At 38.7% G+C, this 23,587-nt stretch overlaps 1 protein-coding gene across 4 annotated transcripts in view; it reads right to left on the reverse strand.

The window, feature by feature from the left end:
• The window catches only part of Kcnq5 (potassium voltage-gated channel subfamily Q member 5), a 551,758-nt gene that overhangs the window by 121,798 nt on the left and 406,373 nt on the right, over positions 1-23,587 (reverse strand). For all 4 annotated transcript variants that reach the window (XM_076557921.1, XM_076557918.1, XM_076557919.1 and 1 more), the window contains exon 3: positions 15,573-15,699. In XM_076557921.1, coding sequence (XP_076414036.1) covers positions 15,573-15,699 — 127 coding nt within the window. The remainder of the gene's footprint in view (positions 1-15,572; positions 15,700-23,587) is intronic.

Here is a 23,587-nt window from a genome sequence, read left to right on the forward strand (position 1 = left end):
AGTGGATGGGGAATGGGGTTGGGGGGAGATGGTGGGTGAAGCAGGAGAAGGGGAAGGAAGGGGAATTGTGGTTGGTAGGTAAAATAAAAAAAAAACTTTAAATAAAAAAAAATAACTAGAAAAAATATCATTGAAAAAAGAATATCAGATCTGTATTTTATGAGGACCATTTTTTGTTGACATGGGACACAGCTTAGGAGTAAGCTGTATGGCCAGTTAAGGAGTCCTGCATGTTCTAGGAAAAGGTGAGATCAGCTTTATATCAGTGAGGGCTCAGTGGAGAGGCAAGTACCTAGAGTGGAGCTGAGGATGTGAAGATGGAGAGGTTGAATCTTGCTCAAGTTTCCATTGAAAAAAAGAGGCCCAGGCAGCATGCAGAGTTCTGACTTCCAATAGCTGGGGGTAAGCAAAGTGCTGTGAATGGAGAGGAAGGGCAGGAGTGCTGCTGTTTAAGGGGAGGGCTGCTGCTTAAGGGGCCAAATTAAGAGTTTCATCTGCCCCGAGGACTGGGGACCCTGTAGACTCAGTCCAGGCAGGTCCAGTTCCCTCCTCCCAGGACAAGCCTAGGGACCCTGCATAAGCCCCAGGTTTCAAACAGCCAACTCATGCAATGAGCACAGGACCCAGTCCCACTGCCTGGATGCCTCCCAAACAGATCAAGCCAATCAACTGTCTCACCTATTCAGAGGGCCTGATCCAGTTGGAGGCTTTGCCCTAGAGGAGGTGGGAATGGGGGAGGGGGGCTGGGGGGAAGGGGAGGGGGGACGGGAGGGGGGAGAACAAGGGAATCCTTGGCTGATATGTAGAACTGAATTGTATTGTAAAATAAAATAAAATAAAATAAGAAAAAAAGAGCTAAAAAAATAAAAACAAACAAAAGAATTTCATCTGAACCTTGTTAAAGCCGACGTATCTACTAGGTAGCTGGTCCATAGCAAACGAGAAGCTATGGGGAGCAAGGGAGAAGTCAGGGTTGCAGATACAGATGATGTGTTTTTGTGTGTTTTTGCCACAGGACTGATTTCCTTTACTATCTGTGATCTATTAAAACTATTGCTTCAAAGCATGGTCATAAATGCTAAATTTCAGATGTAGGTCACAGATTGGAGGATAGAAGCAAGCTGTGTTTCTGTGTTTATGAAACAGGAATGAAGTGTTTGTCCCCCCAGAGGCATCATGAAGTAGGAGGTGAGGTGCACACATCCTACTGAATGCACAATGTGGCACATTGAGTAAATTATGAGTGTATTTCCATCAGCGTTTAATATCAACAGGATGAGAAATTACAATTATCTTTGGATGATTAAGAATGTGGCTTAGGGTTTTATGTTATTCTATAGAGAGAGTATAAGACTGGCTTTTATGTTGTTTACAGTTTCCTTCTAGCACCTGTTTTCATAAACATCAAAAGTCAAAACAGTAGCCAGTTTCAGTTCCTGAATAGAGCCCCAAATAGTATTTGACTACAGACTGTAAGAAAGAGTTGGATTCCTACCAATGAGAGATTAGCATTGAAACTTCTACTGGAAATCCCCTGACCTCTGAAGATAGAATTCCGTGCTCAGTATCTCACACTGGATCATAACCTGAATGCTTCTTCACCAACAAGTGAATAATTCACCACCAGGTAACGCTACCATTGCAGTTTTAAATTCACAGTCTGCAAACACCAATGTCTCACTTTTCAGACATGAGCACACAGTTGATTCTGTGAGACTAACAGTCTTGGCAGGTGGTTAAGTTTATTGCTATTGGGATATGTCTTTTTTTTTCTTCTTTGAGAAACTTGATCCTTGTTTTCAGATGACTTGCAGGTTGTGATTAATCATCACCTACTACTAAAAGGTTTTGAAAGGACACATTCAGGAAGCTCTTTGACTAGACTGGTCTCTTTGACTTTTGCAGCAGAGCTACGATTTGAGCTTAAATGTCACCAAGCAAAGGAAACCTATGGGTGGGAATTTATTCTACATTTCATCTTGGGAAATTGAGAATTACCTGGATCACCCGCCTCTCAATCTTTTCCAATGCACAATTTCTTATTTTAGAAATAAGAAATGGATACAGTCTAGGCACATGGCTAATCCTTGGGGATAAACACTGGGGTGTGGAAATGGAATTTTCCTTCTGTGGAGAATGAAGGGAGAGGGCTTTAAAGAAACAAATTTGAGTAAATACAAGGCACAGATAAATGTCTGGTCCTTATTGTAGCTCTGAAAGCCCTACTCACTTCCATTTGGAGATATACACAGGTTATATGTATACATATAATACATATATGGTTTTAGTGAGATTATTAACCAACCAAACAAAAGCTCCAACTTTACTCATAAAACCCTTGCCAAACTTTGCCATCTTTATTATTAAAAGAGTTTCAGAACTTTTAAATCTTGCAAGTGCTTCTCTGTACTACCATTTATGATCCACACAGATATGTATATGTTTTTATCTGTGCTTTAAAAATAAAAATCTGTGTCCCAGACAGGCTTGAACAAGCTGATGTGGTAAGTTGTTTCAGAGAGAGACTCAGAATTCACAGTATCTGGTCTCTGAAGCTGCATCTCAGACTGCAGAACAGATTCTTATTTAAAATGCTAGAGCTATCAGCTACACTGTTTGGGACACACTTCCTCCTCATTATCGATCCTTTCCGGCTGTGAGCTCCCTGTAAAAGCCACTCTTCACTTTTAAAGTGTGTGTGTGTGACCCTAAGACTTAATGAAAACATGTGACACGGCAATCTAGGATTCCCTTCTAAAGAGCCTAAAGATGGCCTCTTGGAGTTCAATCTACTCAGGGGCTACACATTCCTAGTAACTAAATATGGGAAAGCACCAAGGAGAAATGTTTCAAAAATAGTTTCAGATGTGCACATTTCAACAGAAAATACTCCAGAAAACCACAGAAACTCGATAAGAGAAGGATTCTGAAGTCACAGGATGGCAAATATCCCAAGGATTAGCTACAGCACTTTGATGTCCAAATTCCAAGCACGGATTTGGAGTCCATGGTGGGGGCTGACAGCAAATATTTCAAACATTTTGTAAAAGGCAGAAGTGGGGAAAACATGAGAAAAAAAGGGCAGTAGAGGAGTAGAGCTTCTCGTGGAAGAATCTAGAATTACAAAGTGTGTAAAACAAGTACTTCAGTAAACAGTATAATCACATTCACATGGCCGAACTAGAGACTTAAAGAAGCAGATTAACCAAGCAAAACTCAGTCCTCTGGAAGCTCCTGGTGAGGAGGTGAGGGTGTCACTTTTCATCTTGCATTGCACAGTCATCTGCCACATTCCCCCTTTCACTCGCTCCTGTCAAATGTGTTGGTTTCACTGTGTGCGCATGAATGTTTGGCCATGGCAGGTGGTGGTAATGTTCTTCAGTGGATGCTTGCTAGCTGGCAGTTTTCTGGCATTTCAATTCATTAAATGCACAGTGAGTGTGGCTAGAAATCCCGAGGACCTGGCTTTAAGGCTGGGTGTGTAGATGGTTTAAGGCCAGTGTAGACAGAAACATGTTGTCTATACTCACAAGAATGAAAAGAGTTAGTGAAGGAGACACTGGGAGGCATAAAAACAATTATGCTGAGGGATATTACAAAGGATAAATATCCCTAGAACCTTGCAGAGATGGTTGACCTGGTTAAGAGTCCATGGATCCTTCCCAGGTTCAATCTGGGTAAACTATAGTCCAATAACTAGTTCCAAAAGATACTCTAGTTAATGCAGAATTCTTTAGATACTGCACACACCATTCCTGAAGTTGTTGTATCTAATGGTCTCTAGATTCCAAAAAAATACATAGCTTGATTCCTACTCTCTCTCCGTTTTAAACCAAAGTTTATTCTTATTTAACATATGAACTCTCAAATCTGGTGAGAGTTTGAGGAGAAATAATGAAACATATTCAAAGAAGACTTACTGAATTGGCATTGAAAACATTGCTCTGTTTATGTTTACCTGGGTACTTTGAATCTACCATGCTCATGGTTTGTCATGTCAGTGACTGCTTAGATGCCAGGCATTCAGTGATGCTCTTTACCCCTGTTATCTCATCTGTCTTTCAATGTCTCCTGGCAATCCTTTGAAAAGTCTGAAATTCCAAACTTAAAATTCACATAACATGCAGAGATCAAACCAAAGCAAATCACAGAACACCTTTCAGGATATGATTTAAGAGAGTTAAAAGCATTATTATATGCGTGTTTAGCCTCTAAATGAGAGCATTTACATAAAAATCCTCTGGTAAGTTATCCTTTGCATTGTCCTTGGTAATGACAAAATGCCTGCCAAGTGAGTAAGATTCTCTAGGACCATACTTCCTAAGGACCAATCTGCCTACTGCAGTACTGCTGGGCAAAGAAAATGAATCAGCGTTTAGAGTTCTTGCCATGTTTTTTATTCAGCCTTTGGATGATATATATATATATATATATATATATATATGGTTTCAATTTGATGATGATGTAAAGAGGTACATGATGAGAAATTTTGCCTCTCCCAATCTGTGCTTGCTCAATGGCTTCAGGTGAACAATTTTTATTCTTTTTACTTTAAGATGTCTTTTCCATGGTTTTTTTTTTTAAATTCAGATACAAAGCAACATGAGTACTTCCTCTTGTGCTTTCTTACTCAAATTCTCAAATACACTATACATTAAGCCTATGTCCTTTACGTTTCATGCAGATTGGCCATACTGAAAGGTCTCAGTTGTGTTTTATCATGTGGACATTCTTTGGTTGATTTAGCTAAGGTGATCATGGACTAGTGGTAAGAGATTAGGAACTCAGTTTGCAGATGAAGAATAGATGAATAGATGCTTATGTTATTTAAACAGATATGGATCTTTTTCATAAGTGATACTAGTTGGCACTCTGGCAGTATATGTGGGCTTGATTCAGTGATGTGGATTAACCACACATTCACTGAAATAGTGTCTGGTGGGATCATAGATTTTTGTCATCTATGACTGTGTGCATTTCTTTCTCAGGAGTATGACAGTGTAAATGCACTCACATGCATTTCTCTCTTGGTGGATTCTTTTCATCTCCTCGTCTGCATCCTATATGGTACTGAGCTGCCAGATTTGTCTTGATGTCAGAGCTCTTTCTACCTTGGGGAGATCAGTCCTTTGTCTTTGGTAGGAGGTGTAAGTATTTTCCTAATGTTGCTTTGCTTTTTGTTTTGTGTCTTACACAGCATTCTTTGTCATTTTGTCTGTGTTTGTAGTTGTGGTTAGAAAGGCTCTGAGCTTCCAAAATCACAGAGATTTCTATTTCTGCTGCGCACTTGTTTTTCCTGTTTGTTTTACATCTTTGACTACTTGGGGTTTGTCTCAAGTAAGACAGACATGGATTCTAATACGACCTTTTCCTATATGAGTGGTTGCTCTAACATGGAAAAGGCATCTCAGTAAGTCAAAATCCATGAATCTGGTCAACCAGGGATGTCTTACTAACTTCCAAGGAAAAAAGACTTTCCAGTTGGTTATGATGAAAAAGCTACCGGGAAAAGTAAGGGGGAGTTTTAAGAAATGGCAGTCTTGGATATAAGACAGAGGAATCCTATGAGAGGTGTTGGACTAAGGACAACAAATGACCTTTTTATAAGTCACACAAGAACTATGAGTACTGGGCCTAACTATCTATATGGTACTTCTGGACCTTGGTAAAAGTTTTAAATGTGTTAGTCTGAGGGAGTCATTAATGCTGTTTATTTCATCCAAGATAATTTACATTCATAAATATGTATTTTAAAAGAAACGTCTGCATTCTGGAAAACTATTCTTTTTCTGCTAAAGTTAATTAAAACACTTACTACATAACCCAGTAATCTCTAGAGAAATAAAAAAAAATCCATGTACACAAAAAAACTGTACAAGAATGCTCATAGCACTTTCATTAGCTAAATAATAAACCAAATGACTTCCAATAGGGAAGTGGATAAACAAATTGAAGCGAATCCATATCACAGACTATTATTATTCAGCAGTCAAAAGGAATGAATTATTGACGACAACTGCTATCATTACGAGTGACCAGAAGTGAATTTCTAGAGCTTGCTACTTTATGAGTACAGTTCTAACTCTCTGGGGTTAAGGAAATGAAAGTGACGGAGAATGAACTTGTGGACCACAGATGTTACGATCTGGGGCAAAGAGTGACTCTAAAAACTCAATGCTAGCAGTTGCTTCTCATGTTGCTGTAGACTGATGGAAAAATTCTGCGTCTTGACTGTAGTAGTTAAACAACTCTGTCCATAGGATAAAAATGTGTAGGGGCATGCATCCACAAACCAATGGATGTAAAAACTGGTGAGATCTGAATAAGGTCAGTTAACAGTAGGCATTCGTGTTGGTTTCCTGTTGGAGGAAGCCAGATAGAGGATGAATTCTAACATGGAACTCTCTGTAACAGCTTTAAGTTTTGTAAGAAAGACTCAAATTTTTTCACTGTAAAAGGTTTTGGGGGAAAAAAAGCCAGATTGCAGACTAACTGTTTAGAGAAGGAATTATCCCTTCTATGATACTGGTAAGTATTCACCTCTGGACTTTACATAATGTTTCCAAGAAGGAGGAGGAAGATTAGGGATAAGACTCAAGCCTCATTATATGATTTATTAATTTGTCCCAAGCTGCACATACATGGCACAAGGCACCTCGAAGTCAGGACTTGAGCAGATCTCTCCCCTGCCCCCAGCTCTTTGGTATATGGTGTATGAAAGCTCTTAACTCAAGTTACAGTTTCTTAAGTCATAAAATCAGGATCTTGATCCCTACCCACTTTTGTATGGTTTTTGTAGGAATTATATGAAATAAATTTCCTCTATGATTTATGATTAAAACCGTGAAGCTTTATCCCTTTTGATATAACCAGACAGCCTGGCCCCTGATCTTTTATTATGCTCAGTTTCAAGGGAAATTCCTATTTGAATGCAACTCTTATGTTAATGTCCTTTCTCCAATGTAGATGCAGGAACTACAAGATGAATAAACTAGTGTATATACCAAATATATGTATATATATTACAAAAGCCATCAGAAGCCAAAGGAGGAAGGGCACACTCATCATCTGAACACACATGCACTTTTCCTCCCATGATGGGGGCTGTTTTCATAAAATATTTTTTTAATTATTTTATGTGTGTGGGTATTTTGCCTGCATGTATGTCTATATACCACATACATGCCTGATGCCTGCAGTGGCCAGAAGAGGGTGTCAGATACCCAGGAACTACAGCTACAGACAGCTATGTGCTGCTATGTAGGTGTTGGGAATAGAATGTGGGTCTTCTGGAAGAGCAGCAAGTACTCTTACTCCTCAACCATGTTTCCTGCCCCTGCTTGCTTTTTTAAGTGTCGTCTTTCTCCTCCATCTTATGTCTCTCTTTGTCTGTGTCTGTGTGTGAGCATATGCCTGTAGAGGACAGAGGCATCAGATCTGGGAACTGAACTCAGGTTTTCTATAAGAGCAGCAAGTGCTTCTAAACACTAACTCATTTCTCCAGCTCCCATGTTCACTTTTTTTAATTTAAATAAAAATATTATGCCATTATTCCTCTTCCCTTTCTTAGATATCACAGAGACAGATATGCAAGTGTGATATATATCACACACACACACACACACACACACACATATAGTCCTTTGACTGTGTGTATGTTTTTGCTCTGTGTGTGTGTGTGTGTGTGTGTGTGTGTGTGTGTGTGTGTGTACCATGAATCTTAAAAGTCCTTATTAATAAAATCAAACCTGAGCCAGGTATTGGGGTGAACACTGGAAGATCAGAGAGACAGAACAAGCCATAGCTAACTTCACCTGGCCAACTTCTCAGCTGGTCTTGTTTCCTCGGACTAGAAGCTTCTGTGTCCTCATCCCATTGGCTCTCAGCTGAACTGCTGCTCGAAAGCCTGAAGCTTAACCAGCTAAAAAGCTTTTAGTTTCTGGTCCTCATGCCTTATATACCTTTCTGCTTTCTACCACCACTCCCTGGGATTAAAGGCTTGCTTTCTGGGATTAAAGGCATGAGTCACCATGCTTGGCTGTATCCTTGAACACATGGATTTCTGCCTCTGGAATGCTAGGATTAAAGGCGTGTGCTACCACTGCCTATCCTAAGTATCTAGTGCCTTTTCTGTTCTCTGATCCCAGATAAGTTTATTAGGGTACATAATATTTTGGGGAACACAATACCACCACATGTGTGTATGTGTGTGTTTAGTCCATATAAAGGTACTTGTGTTTAGGGCTGGCCACTTTGTATTGGATAACTAATTGGAGGCCTCTTACCCGAAGAAGAAAATTTCTCCCACTCTCACTATTCCGTGGTTATCTGTAGATTTCCTAGGATTGGAACTGTATGAGATTTCCCTCCTCCCACTTATTATGTCTATTGGTGTCATGCTTGTTCGGCTCTTGTTTAGGCAGCCATGTTGATGAGACTTCATGGGTGCAGCTTCCCTGACTTTCTTGGAGATAAAAGTCTCCCAACAGACACCCTATTTCTTTGGTTCTTAGAATCTTTCTGCCCTGCCCCACATGATTAGTTTATTACATGAGGCCATGTTTACGTTTTTAATCAGCTTGTTTATTAACAAAGGGAAGCATTTTCGAGTGCAAACTTTGCTTACATTTCAGGGTGAGAAAATAAAGAAATGCTTCCCCAGTGCTAACTAGTGGAGATTAAATTTCTAGTGTTGGACACCTTCTAGGACAGGCTGAAAACCTGGGCCCCCAAAGAAAGTCACTAATCTGTGTAACATCTCCCACTAATCCACTAATAAATTCTTTTTTTCTGCTCCTTCCTTATTCTTCCATGTGTAGATTAAACGGATTACATTGTAATTAAATTTGACTCTTATAAGAGGCAGTGGCTCAGAGCAGTGAGCTATGGGGAGGCCAGTGTTCTATTCCTAGTTTCCACAATGACTTAGACCCGAGGACAAAACAACCCCATTCCACGGTGTCTCATACCACCCCCCCCCCCCGCCACCTATAGAGTGAGATAAACAGTGTCTCAGAGGGATACAATTCTGCTTTTTGAGCTCTGTATTCTAATCAGGCTCCAGATTCCTTTATAGATGGGTGCTCGCTGATGAAATAAAGATGTATTTACATTGTTGTGATTCTTAATAGACACAAAGCCTTAAAATCGAATTGTAAATGCCTCCTACTACATAGTGTATTATCTGAGCTCTCAAATACTGCAATCAGCTGTGCCCCAAGTCTCTCTGTGATATTTATTAAAAATTAAAGGAAACACACTGCAAAGATACACCGCAGAACATTTTCAAAGCCACGTGTAGCAGTTTAACCGCAGGACTTCCACTGAAGTTAATGGGACTCATACTGGTAAATTCTAAGCACCACTTTGAAAATTTACCCCATAGTGACAGTTTAATGCTTCTTATTGATCATAAGTTTCCAGATAACATCTTGAGGCAAAGGGGACTAGTTCTCAAAGGAAATAAATAGTCTTTAATGAAATAAATCTGCATTGCAATCATTGTAATGAATGAGTCTGGGGCACAGTCATTTGAAAAGAAAGCTCCAAAAGAACTGCCTGTTAGTGATGGTTGCCAAGGGGGCTGTAAAAAGTTTCCATCACATCATAATTTTTGTTGCACACAGAAAACAACACATTTCCTTTTTAAATCGGAAATTTCCTGTTCTCAAGGGCAGGTCCATCCATCCATGGAAAAGTCATGGATTGTTACTTTACAAATTATTCCCCTATAATTTATCCTTACAATATGTAGTAATTTATACACTACTGATACAAAGTTCAAGTAGGCATAGAAGTCTAAAAGACTCAGGGCCTTACCCAGTCAAACTTCTAGTTGTCTTTAACTCTAACATTCATATTAGGTCTGCAACTTCCCGGACCTTTACCAGTATTGGCTCTCTAGAAGCTGCTCTGTCTAGAGCCGTGGTTCTCAACTTTCCTAATGCTGTGCCTATTTAAAACAGTTCCTCATGTTAGGTTCCATGGGTTAGTGATCCCCAACCATAAATTATCTAATTGCTACTTCATAATTGCAATGTTGCTACAGTTACAAAGTGTAATGTAAATATCTGACATGAGCAATATCTGATATTCGACCGCTGTGGGGTCGCGATCCACAGGTTGAGAACAGCCGTTGTAGCATTTATGACCTCTGCCCATCCCTACCATCTCTTCTTCCTCCTCTCTTTACTGTTCTTGACCTCCAGCCACAACACCTAGTGCCTCCTGCACAAGCTGAGCTCCTAAGATTCGAGGAAACTTTACAAGCATTCTTCCTTGGACTGAAAAGATATGTGTCTAAATATTTTCAAGACTGACTCCTTTTTAAAAAAATATTAAGATCAACTCAATATTCTATGACTTACAAAGATTTTCCTGGACTGCACAATCTAAGATATCTCCCTTTCATTATCTATATTTCTATTCCCAGCATCCAGAACTCTGTTTGGACATGGAAGAATTACATAAAATATATTTTTTTCTGGATGACTAAGTTTCAAACCTGAGGTAATCTTTGCTCCTTTGTCTTATATAGTGAGTCATGACAGTCCATATCATTCTTCCCATAACTTTTCAATTTCCTTTTGACTTTCCACTTTCCAAGGATATATGAGGCTGTAATCTTACAGGTAGGGACTATTTTTATTCATATTTGCATCTCTTGCATTGGGTGTATCTGACACATAAGTATTCTGCCTTTGAATGATTTTACTTATATAACATGAGATATAAAGAATATTAGTAAAATACATCATAGGCAGCAATATGCAGTTTTTCATTTCCTTCTTAGAATACCTTCTGTACAGTCAAATAATAGCATTTTATGCTTCCTTATTAGTCAAGTTGATGCACACATCAACTATTGTCTAAGCAAGCAGATACTGTTAATGAACAGCTAGAGGCATTCCTGGGAGTGAGATGACTTACCCTAAAAGGTTTCTCCAATTTGCAAATACCCAGGGACTCTCAGAATGACATTATATAAGAGTGTAAGATGTAGATACTGGGCACAGAAGTCTGTTTATTCCCTAATTTCTCCTTCAAGCTAGAGAACAGCAATAGGTGTGGTTGTTAAAAATAAAGCGAATCTCAATATCAATGTCATTTTATAAACTCTGGCTTTTTGAATTTCTAATGCTAGACATCAGTTGATGTGGATGGACACAGTTCAATCAAGTATAATTTTAAATTGCCAGTAAACGATGAGAGAGGATCATTTTTCTAGAGTAGAGACATTAGAAAAGAATCCTATTTTCATTTTTGTTTTCCTGCCTTCTTTCTAACTCTACACAGGTTTGTTAGGTACTGTCTGACTTCCTCATGTGGAAAATGGGGTATAAGTGGTTGGAGAGATGCCTCAGTAGTTGAGTTTCATTCCCAACATCCACATGGTGGCTCTCAATTGTTTGTAACTCTAGTTTCAGGGGGATCCAGTGCCCTTTTCTGGCCTCCAGGCATGCATGTGGTGTGCAGACATACGTGAAGGCAAAACAGCGATACACATAAAATAATAGTAAAAAAATTAAAGTATACTATAATACTTAAATAATATTAACAATATAATATTTATAAGGTGCTCGGAACAGTAGGTACCATGTAGCAGTTCTCAGTAAATAATGCTACTAAAAAGATAATAAAATCCTTTTTATAGTCTTTGATTAAATAGGTTTTAAGTGTCCTAAATCAATCAGAGGAAAGAAACCATGCATTACAGAAGAATGAACATGTGAGTCTTAGGCAACTCCTGTGAGGAAGCAGTTTCTACTAAAGGGGATAAAAAGCTTTTGAAGGTACTGAAATGGTTCGGGCCAAGAATAGGTCTATTCCAGTAAAAAGTGGGGATGGCAAAGAAGCAGAAAAAGAAAAAAAAAATCTTTAGTTTGCAAGCCAGTGGCAGTTCTCAGAGCCTCTGTTCTAATTTGTGAACACATTAACAACTTAACTTGCTTTATAATATGATGAAATCACAGATGTATTTGACCAGCTTCAGACTCTAATAAAATCTTCTGTTTTCTTTTAGCCAAGTAGGAAGCTGGCTACATTTTCTAATAAAAAAAAATGCACACACTTGCTGGCACTCTCCAGAGGAACTGTTATTTCAAGTGAAAGACAGACATGCTTCATTCCTGGGAAACATCTGAGCTCTGGTTTACCCCCTTCATTCTCCTGTTGGAAGTGCCACAGGAGACTGTTAAGACAGCGGTAGGAAATCAACCTACATTTAACATCAAATATAGATACAAGATTAATAACAGGCTGGCATTTTCTGCTGCACCAAGATATACTTCAAGACTGGAAAAAAATACAGCCCTGTTATGACTGTTTTTAAAAGCAGTCACCAAGGGATCCAAAAATAGCCACTATTTGAAGTTGAGGCCGCCTGACATATCAGACTCATTACTGCAGTCTGAGTACCAGCATTTGATACTATTTGCGATTCTCAAGTAGGCCATTAAGAAAAAGCTGGATAAAAAAGAACGGCTGTGTTAACAGGCCTCAAAGTGATTCACACATCTCCCTATTCATGTTATAGAAGGCGGGATTTATGTTGGGATATAGAAAAGTCATCAGGGAGTCATCCCAGGTAGTTACTGCAGATGTGCTTTAACTCTCTGAGGCAGGAATGCAGTGGTTGGCCAAAGCTGTAGAGAAGGTTTTCACAGCAGAGCCATAGGGATGGAGCTAGTTGAACAGGTAGGGGTGATGGCAAATTTGTAATTCTACATACAATTTTACATCATAACTAAGCAAAATATTCAAAATAAGGAAACATTTAATTTTCTTAAGAATGCACAAGTTATTTTTCTTAGAGTCTTAAGCACTTAGAGTATCTTTCCCAAACACAAGTACACAATGATTGTATAGTTTCTTTAATTAGTAGAGGGTTTGTGGTTTAGAAAGAGGAAATGCCAGTCTTTGGAATCATAGGGTCTCTATTAAATTGTGTCCCAATATTACTGGTTGGTAAACAAGGATACTATGCAAGGTCTGACCATGGTAGTAGCTTCTGTTTGCTTCCAATGAGAAGTGACAAATTGTTGTGTGTTTTAGTTTGCTTTCAACAGCTGTGCTAAAATACTGACCATAAACAACTTGGAGGAGAAAGGATTTATGTTGCCTTCTAACTCCCAGCTCACAATCCATCACTGAGGGAAGTCAAGGCTGGAACTCAAGGCAGGAACAGAGGTAAGAACCACTGAAGGGCTCTGCTTCCTGGCTTGCTCTCTCATTCATCCTCAGCTGATTTTCCTATACAACCCAGGCACACCTGCTCAGGGGTAGCACCACCCACCGTGGGAGGGGTCCTCCCTTATCAAACATCAATCAAGAAAATGCCCCCATGGATTGCCATAGGCCAATCCGATTGAGGTGATGCAATGGAGACTCCATCAGATAACTTGGCTGTGTCAAGTTGATAGCTAAAGCTAACTAGGAGAGTGTGCCTAAAGAGAATATTTCCCACAGTGAAGGTATGCCAGGCGAGCTGTCATCCTGTCCATATGTTATTCTTGAATGTTCAAGATTTCAGAAAAAAAATAATTTGAGTGTGTATCTGGCATATTCAGAGTAGCCCAATCTTTCAAACGTATGAAGTATTAATAATTTTTGGTAATTTCAGACTCCTTCCTGCTCAGAACATGTAGTGCAGATAGATGAGAAAGGTGCAGCATTTCTTTTTGCATTCAGCAGTGCAAATGTGGTTGAACAATGGGACCATAGGGCTGACTTCATCATTTTCTACCAATTTATGTACCAATTTTATGGACCCCTAAAGAGATCTAGGAAGTGTCTCAACAATCATGTGGCACAGCCCTTGCCTTCAGCAGGTGACATTTGATTCATCTGCATAGGATAAATCCAGGGACCTAAAACCAATAAGCCATATTTGAATAAATTTCACTATTACATCAATTCTGTTGAAACACAGATCAAACTGTCATATGGACATTAAACAGAATGCTGAAAGTCACACACGATTACCTTCACTTCATGTGTACATTTGATCTACGCTCTAATGGGAATTCATTATATATTTATCCATGACAACTTACAAAGCAGTTAATTTACTAGTTGTAAAACCCCCACTTAAATAACAATCCCCCAAAGTTAACAAAAACTCAAAATTATGCTGATATCTCGCCATATCAAATCTGCAAGGTCACTTTTAATGGGTATGTGGAGGCCAGTGAAGTGAGAGAGAACAGAACATCATTTTCCGAGCAAGACCTTCAAAGATCCAAGGCAGAGGGAGAAAGATTAAAAGACTACCACGATGGCTGGAAAGAGCTATCAAGAGGCAGCAGGCACCTGGAAAAGAACTTCTTTTCTAGCTTGAAGAGCAGAAATACATTGGCACTGCCCTCCGAACGGGAAGGCAACCAAATTTTAATTGGTTTTAAAATCTGGATTGGAACATCCCTGCAGTCATCCATGAACCGACCTTATCCTGTAGACGTTGAGTGAATCTTGGCCAACCACCTGCCTTGTGAATTGTTTTGTTTGGGTCTTTCGTGGACAGAGTCCTTGCTTTGCAGTAGTTTCGCTTCAAGTGACAATCCTTCAAAACCTTGTTTGAGCAGAGAATTCAGGAGGAGAAAAACATCTGGGGAGGGGGGATTTTCCAATGCTCAATGCCTTGCTCTGAGGGGCTGTAAGCTGCCACTTGCTTTTCTCCATACCTAGCATGATGGTTTCCAGGTGAGAGAGGTTGGTGTTAGCAGTGCCTACAGAGGCAGAACTCTACTCCTTGAAAGCACTTGGTTGTTCTCACCTTTCACCATGGGGAGAAAGATTAAGGGATGTGATCAAAGGGATTATTCAGCAATTCCTAACTCCTCAAACAAGAGAGTAAATTATCTTGTAAATTAAATCCCACTTTCTCAGCCTGGAAATAATTGGAGTAAGCCTCACTGAGAACTTCCAGTATTTGGATTTGAATGGTTGCCTAGCAAATGAGAAAGGCAAAAAAGCAGGAAAACCAAATTTAGCTGTCTAATAATAGTTTTGATATGCAGAGTTTTCAGTTTTAAGATATGATTTTAAATATATTCCTGAGAGATGCCAGGTCTTGACTCCACAGGGCTCTACAATATCTTCATCAGGAGGTATCATTTCAAATTGAATCTCAACAGAATGGATTCCCTCCTGGAACTACAGAAGCTACAGGAAATGAAGAGGTCTGCTATTTGTATAGGAACTGTAGGTGGGGGAATCATATTTTAGAGTGTAGAGCTCAGGGTCAGATTTAAAGTTTTCAGAGCATAAGCCATACTGTGGTCTCCATTTATGCTAGAGGGTATGTGCTACAAGGAATAATACACTGGTACACATTTGGGTGATTTGAACAAGACCTTGTGATATATTGTAGGGCTAATTAACATGCACACACACACACACATGAGAGAGAGAGAGAGAGAGAGAGAGAGAGAGAGAGAGAGAGAGAGAGAGAATTAGTGCCAGTCCACAGTAAGTAATTTCTGGATGTTGCCTTCTAATATCAACTGAATGTTGCAAAGCAATAGAGAGAAGAAAATATGCAGTACCATAAATCCCAAGACTTTGATACTCACCTATAACACAGAAAGGCTTTCGAGCGAACCTCAGTCTTCCTTGCCATCCTCGATAACGACAACAGCAACCTGCAGACCAGATTCGAATGATGAACTCCAAGCCAAAGACAACGATCATCACGAACTCCTAAAATATCAGAACAGATGTCAGAGAGAAGCATGATAGAGGAGTCTACGCTAAGAACCTGTGTGACTATTTCTGCACCTTTAAGTACTGTGCTTGGAAACATCTGGTTGATGTCTAAAGAACTTTCTTCTTTACTAGTCTGAAGTCTACAGAAGCCTCCTATTTTCCATGTCTCCTATTATGGAATATATGCCTCCTCAAGTCTTTAACACTGTGAAAGAGTCAATTGTAATAGGAAATGTGAAGGTTGAATAGTAATGTTTTCTCACCTTAGATATATATCATAGCTGGCTTCACTTCTTGATAACATGAAAAGAGTGATCCCTGAAATACAACAGCAAGTGTGATAGACACTAGGGCTTCATGGTACTGAGGGAATGACACAATCCCTAAGTTTAAGAGTTGCTCTCTGAGAATAAGTTCAGGAGTAGTCAGCCTTTGTTACAGTCTTAAAATCTTTAAACACAGGCAGTTTCAGATGAATAACTGTGTGTGTGACACATATATCTGCTGTCAGAAGTTAGGCTCAGAATCTTCCAGATCTGAAGTGTGGTAATTATCATGCTGCCCTTTGGCAATAGCTGCTTGGAAAACAACACCTGCGCCAGCAAAACGACTGGGAGAGTATTTAGGAAGGGCTGTGAGTTAACCCTGGGGAAGGGCCGAGTACATCAGCTCTTAAACAGGCAGTTGCAGAGGTGGTTTGTAAAAGAGAATTATTCTGGAGAAGTCTAGCAAAGTCACTTGTTCCACAGGGACAGATTCTGAGTTTATTAAAATTGGTTTGTTTTAAAAGACAAGGAACAACCTTCGTTGTTGGAAGAATGTCAAGGACTGTCATTATTTATAATATAGATGATGCATATTAAGCAATTTTTTTTATAATGGATGGATTATAAAATTGACACATGGTTTATGTTAAAGCTGCCTCACATCACAGAAATGTAGATTGTAGAAATATCAAAGTTCCAACCCATTTTTCCATTAAGGTAAAGTTGTTACCAAACTCATGAAAACCATACTTTTGTACATGCTTCATGCAAACATGTCTTTGGTTTATGTGGTGATATGCATTTGACATGCCCCCTAGAGGCACAGTGTTTTTTTTGTTTTGTTTTTTTTAACTTTTTCACAATTTATTCTTTTATCAACATTACATTGCATAACATATACATTTTGTCAACTATATTTTAATAATAATAGGAACTAAATCCCATTGCTGTAGTAAAATAAGTGAAACTGGAAGACATAACATTAAGCAAAATAAGTCAAACAAAAAGATACAAGAATCACAAATTTGGTTTCATCTAGAAATCAACAAACAAGTGAAATATGACTATAATAAAACCTCAGTGTTTCAAAGAGAAAATATAAATGCTACCAGAAACAAGATAAGTCATCTTTAAAATAGCAATGCTAAGACTTACAAGTTGTCATCTCAATCAATATGTGGAGGAAAAATAGAACAGAATAATTTTTCCAAAGAGGCACAGTGTTTTATCCTCCATTTTACTCTGCACCAAGAAATCCACAAACACTTCTCATGATGAGAGAGCAATCCCCTGTAGCATCATTACTCATGATTACTTAAAACTACTTTTTGGGTCAATATCTGCAAATGACTTATGCACAGATGACCAAATCTGTGTCCATATACCAATAGTGATGATCTGAGGGTTTTTATTTAGTTTTTGCTTTTTTGGGTTTTGAAAGCTTATGTGAGTAGAGTCTATTCATTTATTAAGGTGTCAAACTGTTACATCATCTGTTTTTAATAGCACATTTTTTTCAACATTATACAAACCATGCTCAAGTATAAAATGCCCATTTATCTAAGCTTGTGCACAACCTAATTTTATTATCAGCCCCCTCCCCTGCCCCTATTATTCTTTCCCTGGATTCCCACTTCTATCTAGAAGTTTGGTACTCCAGTTGTGAGAAGTCATACGGTAGAGAATGTTCTTCCCACAAATCCAAATGTGTGGCTTTGTAATGTAATGATGCTTCTGTTTCATGTGAATAGATAACTGAGGGGTCAGTCTCTGTTCAGATGGTGTCACTAAAAGACAGGGAATGTGAGAAGTGCCAACACCTTCTGTGGCTGTTTGAGCAGACCCAAGTCTCTGGAACACTAGATGACTCATAATGGAGTCCCAGCTAACTGCAGACCCTCTAATTTGGCACCAAAGCACAGGACATTGCCTGCTTCCTGCCCTTTGTCTGCAGATACACTACCTGGACATACTGCCTTCTCTCCCATACACACCCTCACATAACACAGGTTGCATGTCATTCGGGATCATTGGACAGTAACTTGATATGACCATAGCTGATTCGATAATGTATGCATATATCCAGTGAACATACACTTTAAACAAGATCTGCACCTTCATGCCAGTCTTTGGAGCCTGCTTCCAGGGAAACTCTTTGACTCCATCTCCCTCCCCCTACCCCCACGGAGCCACAGGTGAGAGGGAGAAAAAACCCACAGATAACACCAATAGACACATGAGCATTGTTCTTAAGATGAGGATGCTAAAATCACTGCTCTATTTCTATGCTGTGGTGAGGCAGGACCAATTATGTCTACAAATTCTTTTTTTAACACCCATTATCCAGGAATATGGATGAGTGTTTACTGGTTTTATTTTGTTTTAAAAAGAAATTAGGAAGAAATGCCAATAATGCTTTCTTTGTGAAAGAAAAGTAAAAACTGTTAGAACTGCACAGAAACCAGAGAAATCCAGTTATATTTGGGGGCATCACCATCCCCTTCCTTAAAAGTGATAGAATAGGACTAGCAGAAAGAAGGTCAGTAAGAATAAATATATCTAATAACCAAATGAAATGGGATCTAGGTAGAGTTTTGCATCCTTCACAACCACAACCAAATATGCATCTTCATGTTACAAATTTCTTCATTTAATTCTTTTGTTCATTAAAAAATTCAAGATATACCACATTCTAGGCTGTCAACAAACTTCAGCATTGAAAAGAATGAAATCATGTGGACTGTGTTGTCAAATTATAAGGGAATTAATTATAAATCAATAGTAGAAAGACAAGCAAATCTCTAAACATGTGAAAAATTTAAAAAATACACTTTAATGTATTTTATTAGTCAAAGGAAAATCTCAGTGAAAATAATAAAATATAAATAACTGAAAGAGAATAAAAATACATCCTATCAAAATGTACAGGTGCAACCACAGCAGGGAGGAGCGTACATTTACATCACAAAATGCTTACATTCAAAAATCAAGGTCTCAGACTAATAATCTAGGACCACCATTAAAAAACTGAAGACAGAAGAATAAAATTGGTCTAAATAAAGAAGAAAAGGGAAATAGCATACACGAGAAGAAGAAAGTAATGAAATAAAAAGGAAGTAAACAGAAAATCCATGAAACAAAAACTGGCTCTATGAAAATGATCAATAAAATTGGCAAATCTTTTGTAAGCTGATAAAAATCACCAGTCTCGGGAATGTCATAGCGGGTGTCATCACAGACACGGTGGTCACGAAAAATCAGTAAGAAGTCTTTAGGGATGTAGCTGCTGATAGACCAGAAGACACACTCTCACAGCAAACTCCCTGATCCCTTGGCTCTTACAACCTTTCCATGCCTTCTTATACAGCAATGGTCCCTAAGCCCTAGGTGCAGGAGTGTTTTGTAGATATATTTATTGGGAGTGGGCTCCACAACTCTGCAGTTTGATTGGTTATAGTGTTGTGTGGTGGTCTCCATTTGTTGTAAAGAGACGTTTCCGTGCTGAGGGGTAAAGGTTACACTTACTACCTGTGAGTATAAGGACAAATATTTAGAATGTAGTTAGGGATTATGCTGGTTTAGTAAAGTGGTGGTTGTAGGTATTTTCCCAGAGCCATGACTTCACTAGTACTGAGTAGTTGGCTAGGTTTCCAGTACCAAGCATGATTCCTTCTTGTTGAGTGGGCCTTAAGTCCAATTAGAGAGCTGTTGGTTACTGCCAAGGTATATGTGCCACTATGGCATCCTTACTTAGGGTTATTGTGCCATGCTGGTCATTGTGTGGTTCATAAATACAGAAAGTCTTACTAATGTGATTGCCTAAACATGAGCTGAACAAGAATGGGGGAAAGCCTATAAAGCCTCCACCTTAGACAAAGAACTACAGCCACCTAAGGAATGCTAAGAATGGGACAAATTGTCTTTCCCAAGGAAGAGCATACCAATTTGTTTCCCAGTAACAAACAGTTAGCCCTGAAAACATACATACAGGTAACAAACAGACTGAGTAGGCTATATTTAGGAATAAATATGCATGTACATATGTGCACGTAACAACAATTAATGAGAAAAGAGGCCATGAAGTTGAAAAGAGCAAGTATGGGAGGGTTTGGGGAAAGGAAAGCATAGGGGAAAATGATGTAATTATATCATAATTTCAAAAAATAAAAGAAGTAATTAAAACCTGATAAAGAGATGCTAGAAATAATGGTGCACAGATAAATTTGACAATTCAGAAAATTGGACCAAAGCCATGAAAACAAAACAAATAATAATTTGAATAGTTTTATAATCTCTGAAAATTTGAATCCATAATTAAAAAGCTTTTGTAAAAGCTGTGTCTGGGCTAAACAGTTTCAATATTGAAATCAACTAAATAGGTAGAGAAAAATCATGCCAGTTCTACACAATTTTTCCTAGAATAGAGAAAACAAAACAAAGCTCTATTTTTCTCATCCAACTTCACACAATTTCTTCCAGAAAATAGGAAACATTCCCAATTCTTTTTTCTCCCATTGAGACAAGTTCTTGGGGGCTAAACCATGTTGGCTTGGAGCATACTGTACAGCTCAGGCTGGCTTTGAACTTGTGACTCCCACTGTTCTACCCTTTGAGTACTGGGACAAGAGGCATGTGTCAATAGATGCCCTGTGCCTAGTTCACTGGTTAAAGAAACCAATTTTCTAGCTATGATGTCTAAACTGGTCTTGAATTCCTAAGCTAAAGCTGTACCTTGCTGAACAGCTGAGACTACAGCTAATAGAAAAATAAAGTAGGGGCTGGAGGATGGCTCAGTGCTTAAGAGCACATACTGCTCTTCTGAGGACCTGAGTTCAGTTCCCAGCACCCACACAGGTGGTTTACAACAGCTGGTAATCTCAGCTCCAGGGGGATCTCACACCTCCAACCTCTGTGGACACTTGCACTCATGTGCACATACCACATACACATACACACACAATTGAAACAATAAAAATATTGAAAAAAGAAAAATAAACTAAAATCATAAACAAATATTTCTCATGAACTTAGACATAAAAACTTCAATAAAATATTAGCAAACCAAACCTATCAGTCTGTAAAAAATATGACAAGCAGGATTTGTTTAAGGTATGTCAAGCTGGTTCAGTGTTTGCAACCCATCCATCCAACGCATTACATCAACAAACTAAAGAAAATAAAAATTCACAGAAACATATCAATTAATTCAGGAAGAGCCCTTAGCATCTATTCCTCATAAAATATTCAGCAATTGAGAGAGTGATTAATAACATCAATCACAGTTGATAAGTATCATCTCTAAAACCCCCTGCAGCTAACACATTTAATGGTTAAAAAACTGAACGCTATTTTCTAGAATCAAGAGTGAGGCAAGATGTCTATGTTCATCCTTCTAATTAAAGATTTTACTGTAAGTTGTAATGATTGGAATGAAGCAAATTAAGTCAGTAAAAGATCCAGTTTGGAAAGCCAAACAGGAATGGTTTGTACTATCTGAGGACATGATTGTCTATAATATGTCAAGGAGTCAACTGATACAGTCTGTATGGTAAGTTTAGTATAGAAAGATCAATACATAAAAACCTGAATCACATTGCACAAAATCCCAGCATATGCAATGAGCATGTTGCAGCCCAAATTCACAATACAGTATTATTCACAACTATTTCACATAAAAATCACGTTTAGTTATGCACTTAGCAGAACCTGTGCAGCTACTAGACAATGCAGATTACAAACTACTGATGCAAGAAATGAGAGAAGGCTGAAATAGGTGGGTAGAAAGACCAGATTTACTAACCAGTGTAGTTAATATAAAGACATCCTGTCAAAATCTCAGAAAAGCTTCTTGGGGATTCACACGTATTCTAAACTGTTCATGGAAATTTACAGGCCTTTGAAATCTTAAGAGAGCCTAATAAAGATGAAAGGTGAATCACTTTACACAATATTAAAGTCTATTAGATGGCTCCAGGAACCATGATCATGTGGTATTTGCAGAAGCACAGATCATGGAGCAGTGGATGAGATAAAAGAACTTAGAAATAGAGCCATGCAAATATGCTCTGCTGATTTTTGTTAAAGGTTCAGAGACAATTCAGTGTGGGAAGAACAAACTTTCAACATCACATCAATAGACAGGAAGGAAAGATGGAAGGAAGAAGAAAGGTAAATAAGGATGGGAGGGATAAGGTGAGGAAGAGGAAGAAAAGAGAAGGGAAGGAAGCAAGATGACTTCCAAATGTGTACCTCACAGCTTATACTACATCAGTTATAAAGGATCAACACAACTTTAATCCCAGTACTGGGGAGGCAGAGGCAGGCCAGCCTGGCCTGCAAAGAACATTCCAGGCTAGCCAGATCTACATAGAGAGACCTTGTCTTAAAAGAGGGGGCATACATATTAAAACCACAAAACTTTCAGTGAAAACCATGCACAAGTGTGGTGATATATTGTGTTCCCCAAAATATTGTGCAACCTAATAAGGCTTATCTAAGGATCAGAGGAAAAAGCCAGCCACTATATTAAACACAGAAGTCAGGCAATGGTAGCACATGCCTTTAATCCTAGCTTTCAGGAGGTATATATCCATCCAGATCTCTGTGAGTTCAAGGCCACACTGAGGAACAGAGCCAGGCATGGTGACACACGCCTTTAATCCCAGCACTAATCATAGAGGTCTGGAGGTCTGTACAGACAGACAGGAAGTGATGTAGCTGGGCAGAGAGAGGAAGTGAGATATAGAACAGAAAGGCATATAGGTGTGGGTATACAGGAAGTAGGTCTCTTCAGCTGAGGATTTCCAAGTGGTAAGAATGTGGGTAGCTTCTTTCTGCTCTTCTGATCTCTCAGATTTTACACCAATATCTGGCTTTTTTTAATTAATAAAACCATTTAGCAATTCATCTTATACACAAGAGCTGCACAAGGTCAAGGTAGACAAAATCCCAGCACTAAAAAGGGGAAGTGGACACAAATTCCTAGACCTAGCAAGACCATATTTGCAACTGATTAGAGGAAGAATCATGCTCAGGAACGCCTGGCACAAACAACCCGACTCCAGGTTTCCTTTGCGTTCATGTGTGTGTGCCTTTTTGATGTTGTTGTTAGATTTTGTTTGTAAGAGATAAAGAACATGAAGCTAGGTGCATAAGGGGTGGGGGAGGACCTGGGAAGAGTTGGGGAAGGTAAGAGAATATGATCAAAATGCATTGTATGAACTTCTAAATAATAAATAAAAAATTTAAAAAGGTATATTAAAAATTTTGTGTATGTTTGAACCAAGAAGTGTTATTAGACTTGATACTAAAAAGACAAATATTATAAGGAAACTTGTACTCTGTCAAAATTAAATTTTTTTGCTTGGAGAAAGCCCAGGTCAGAAAAATAAAAAGGTAAATTACAGATTAGAAGAAAATATTTGCAAGCCATGAATCTGGTATATATATGTTGCTTGAATCTAGATAGTCTTTTAAAAATAACCCAGATCTAGATATCAGGGTAAAAGCTGAAAGATCAGAGAAACAGAACAGCCACTAGTTCTTACCTCTATGAAATCCAAAGCCTAAAGAGAGAGAGTTCCTGTTTCCTCATGCCTTATATATCTTTTTCTGCC

The sequence above is a fragment of the Peromyscus maniculatus genome, chromosome 21 (genome assembly GCF_049852395.1).
Source record: "Peromyscus maniculatus bairdii isolate BWxNUB_F1_BW_parent chromosome 21, HU_Pman_BW_mat_3.1, whole genome shotgun sequence".
NCBI lineage: Eukaryota > Metazoa > Chordata > Mammalia > Rodentia > Cricetidae > Peromyscus > Peromyscus maniculatus.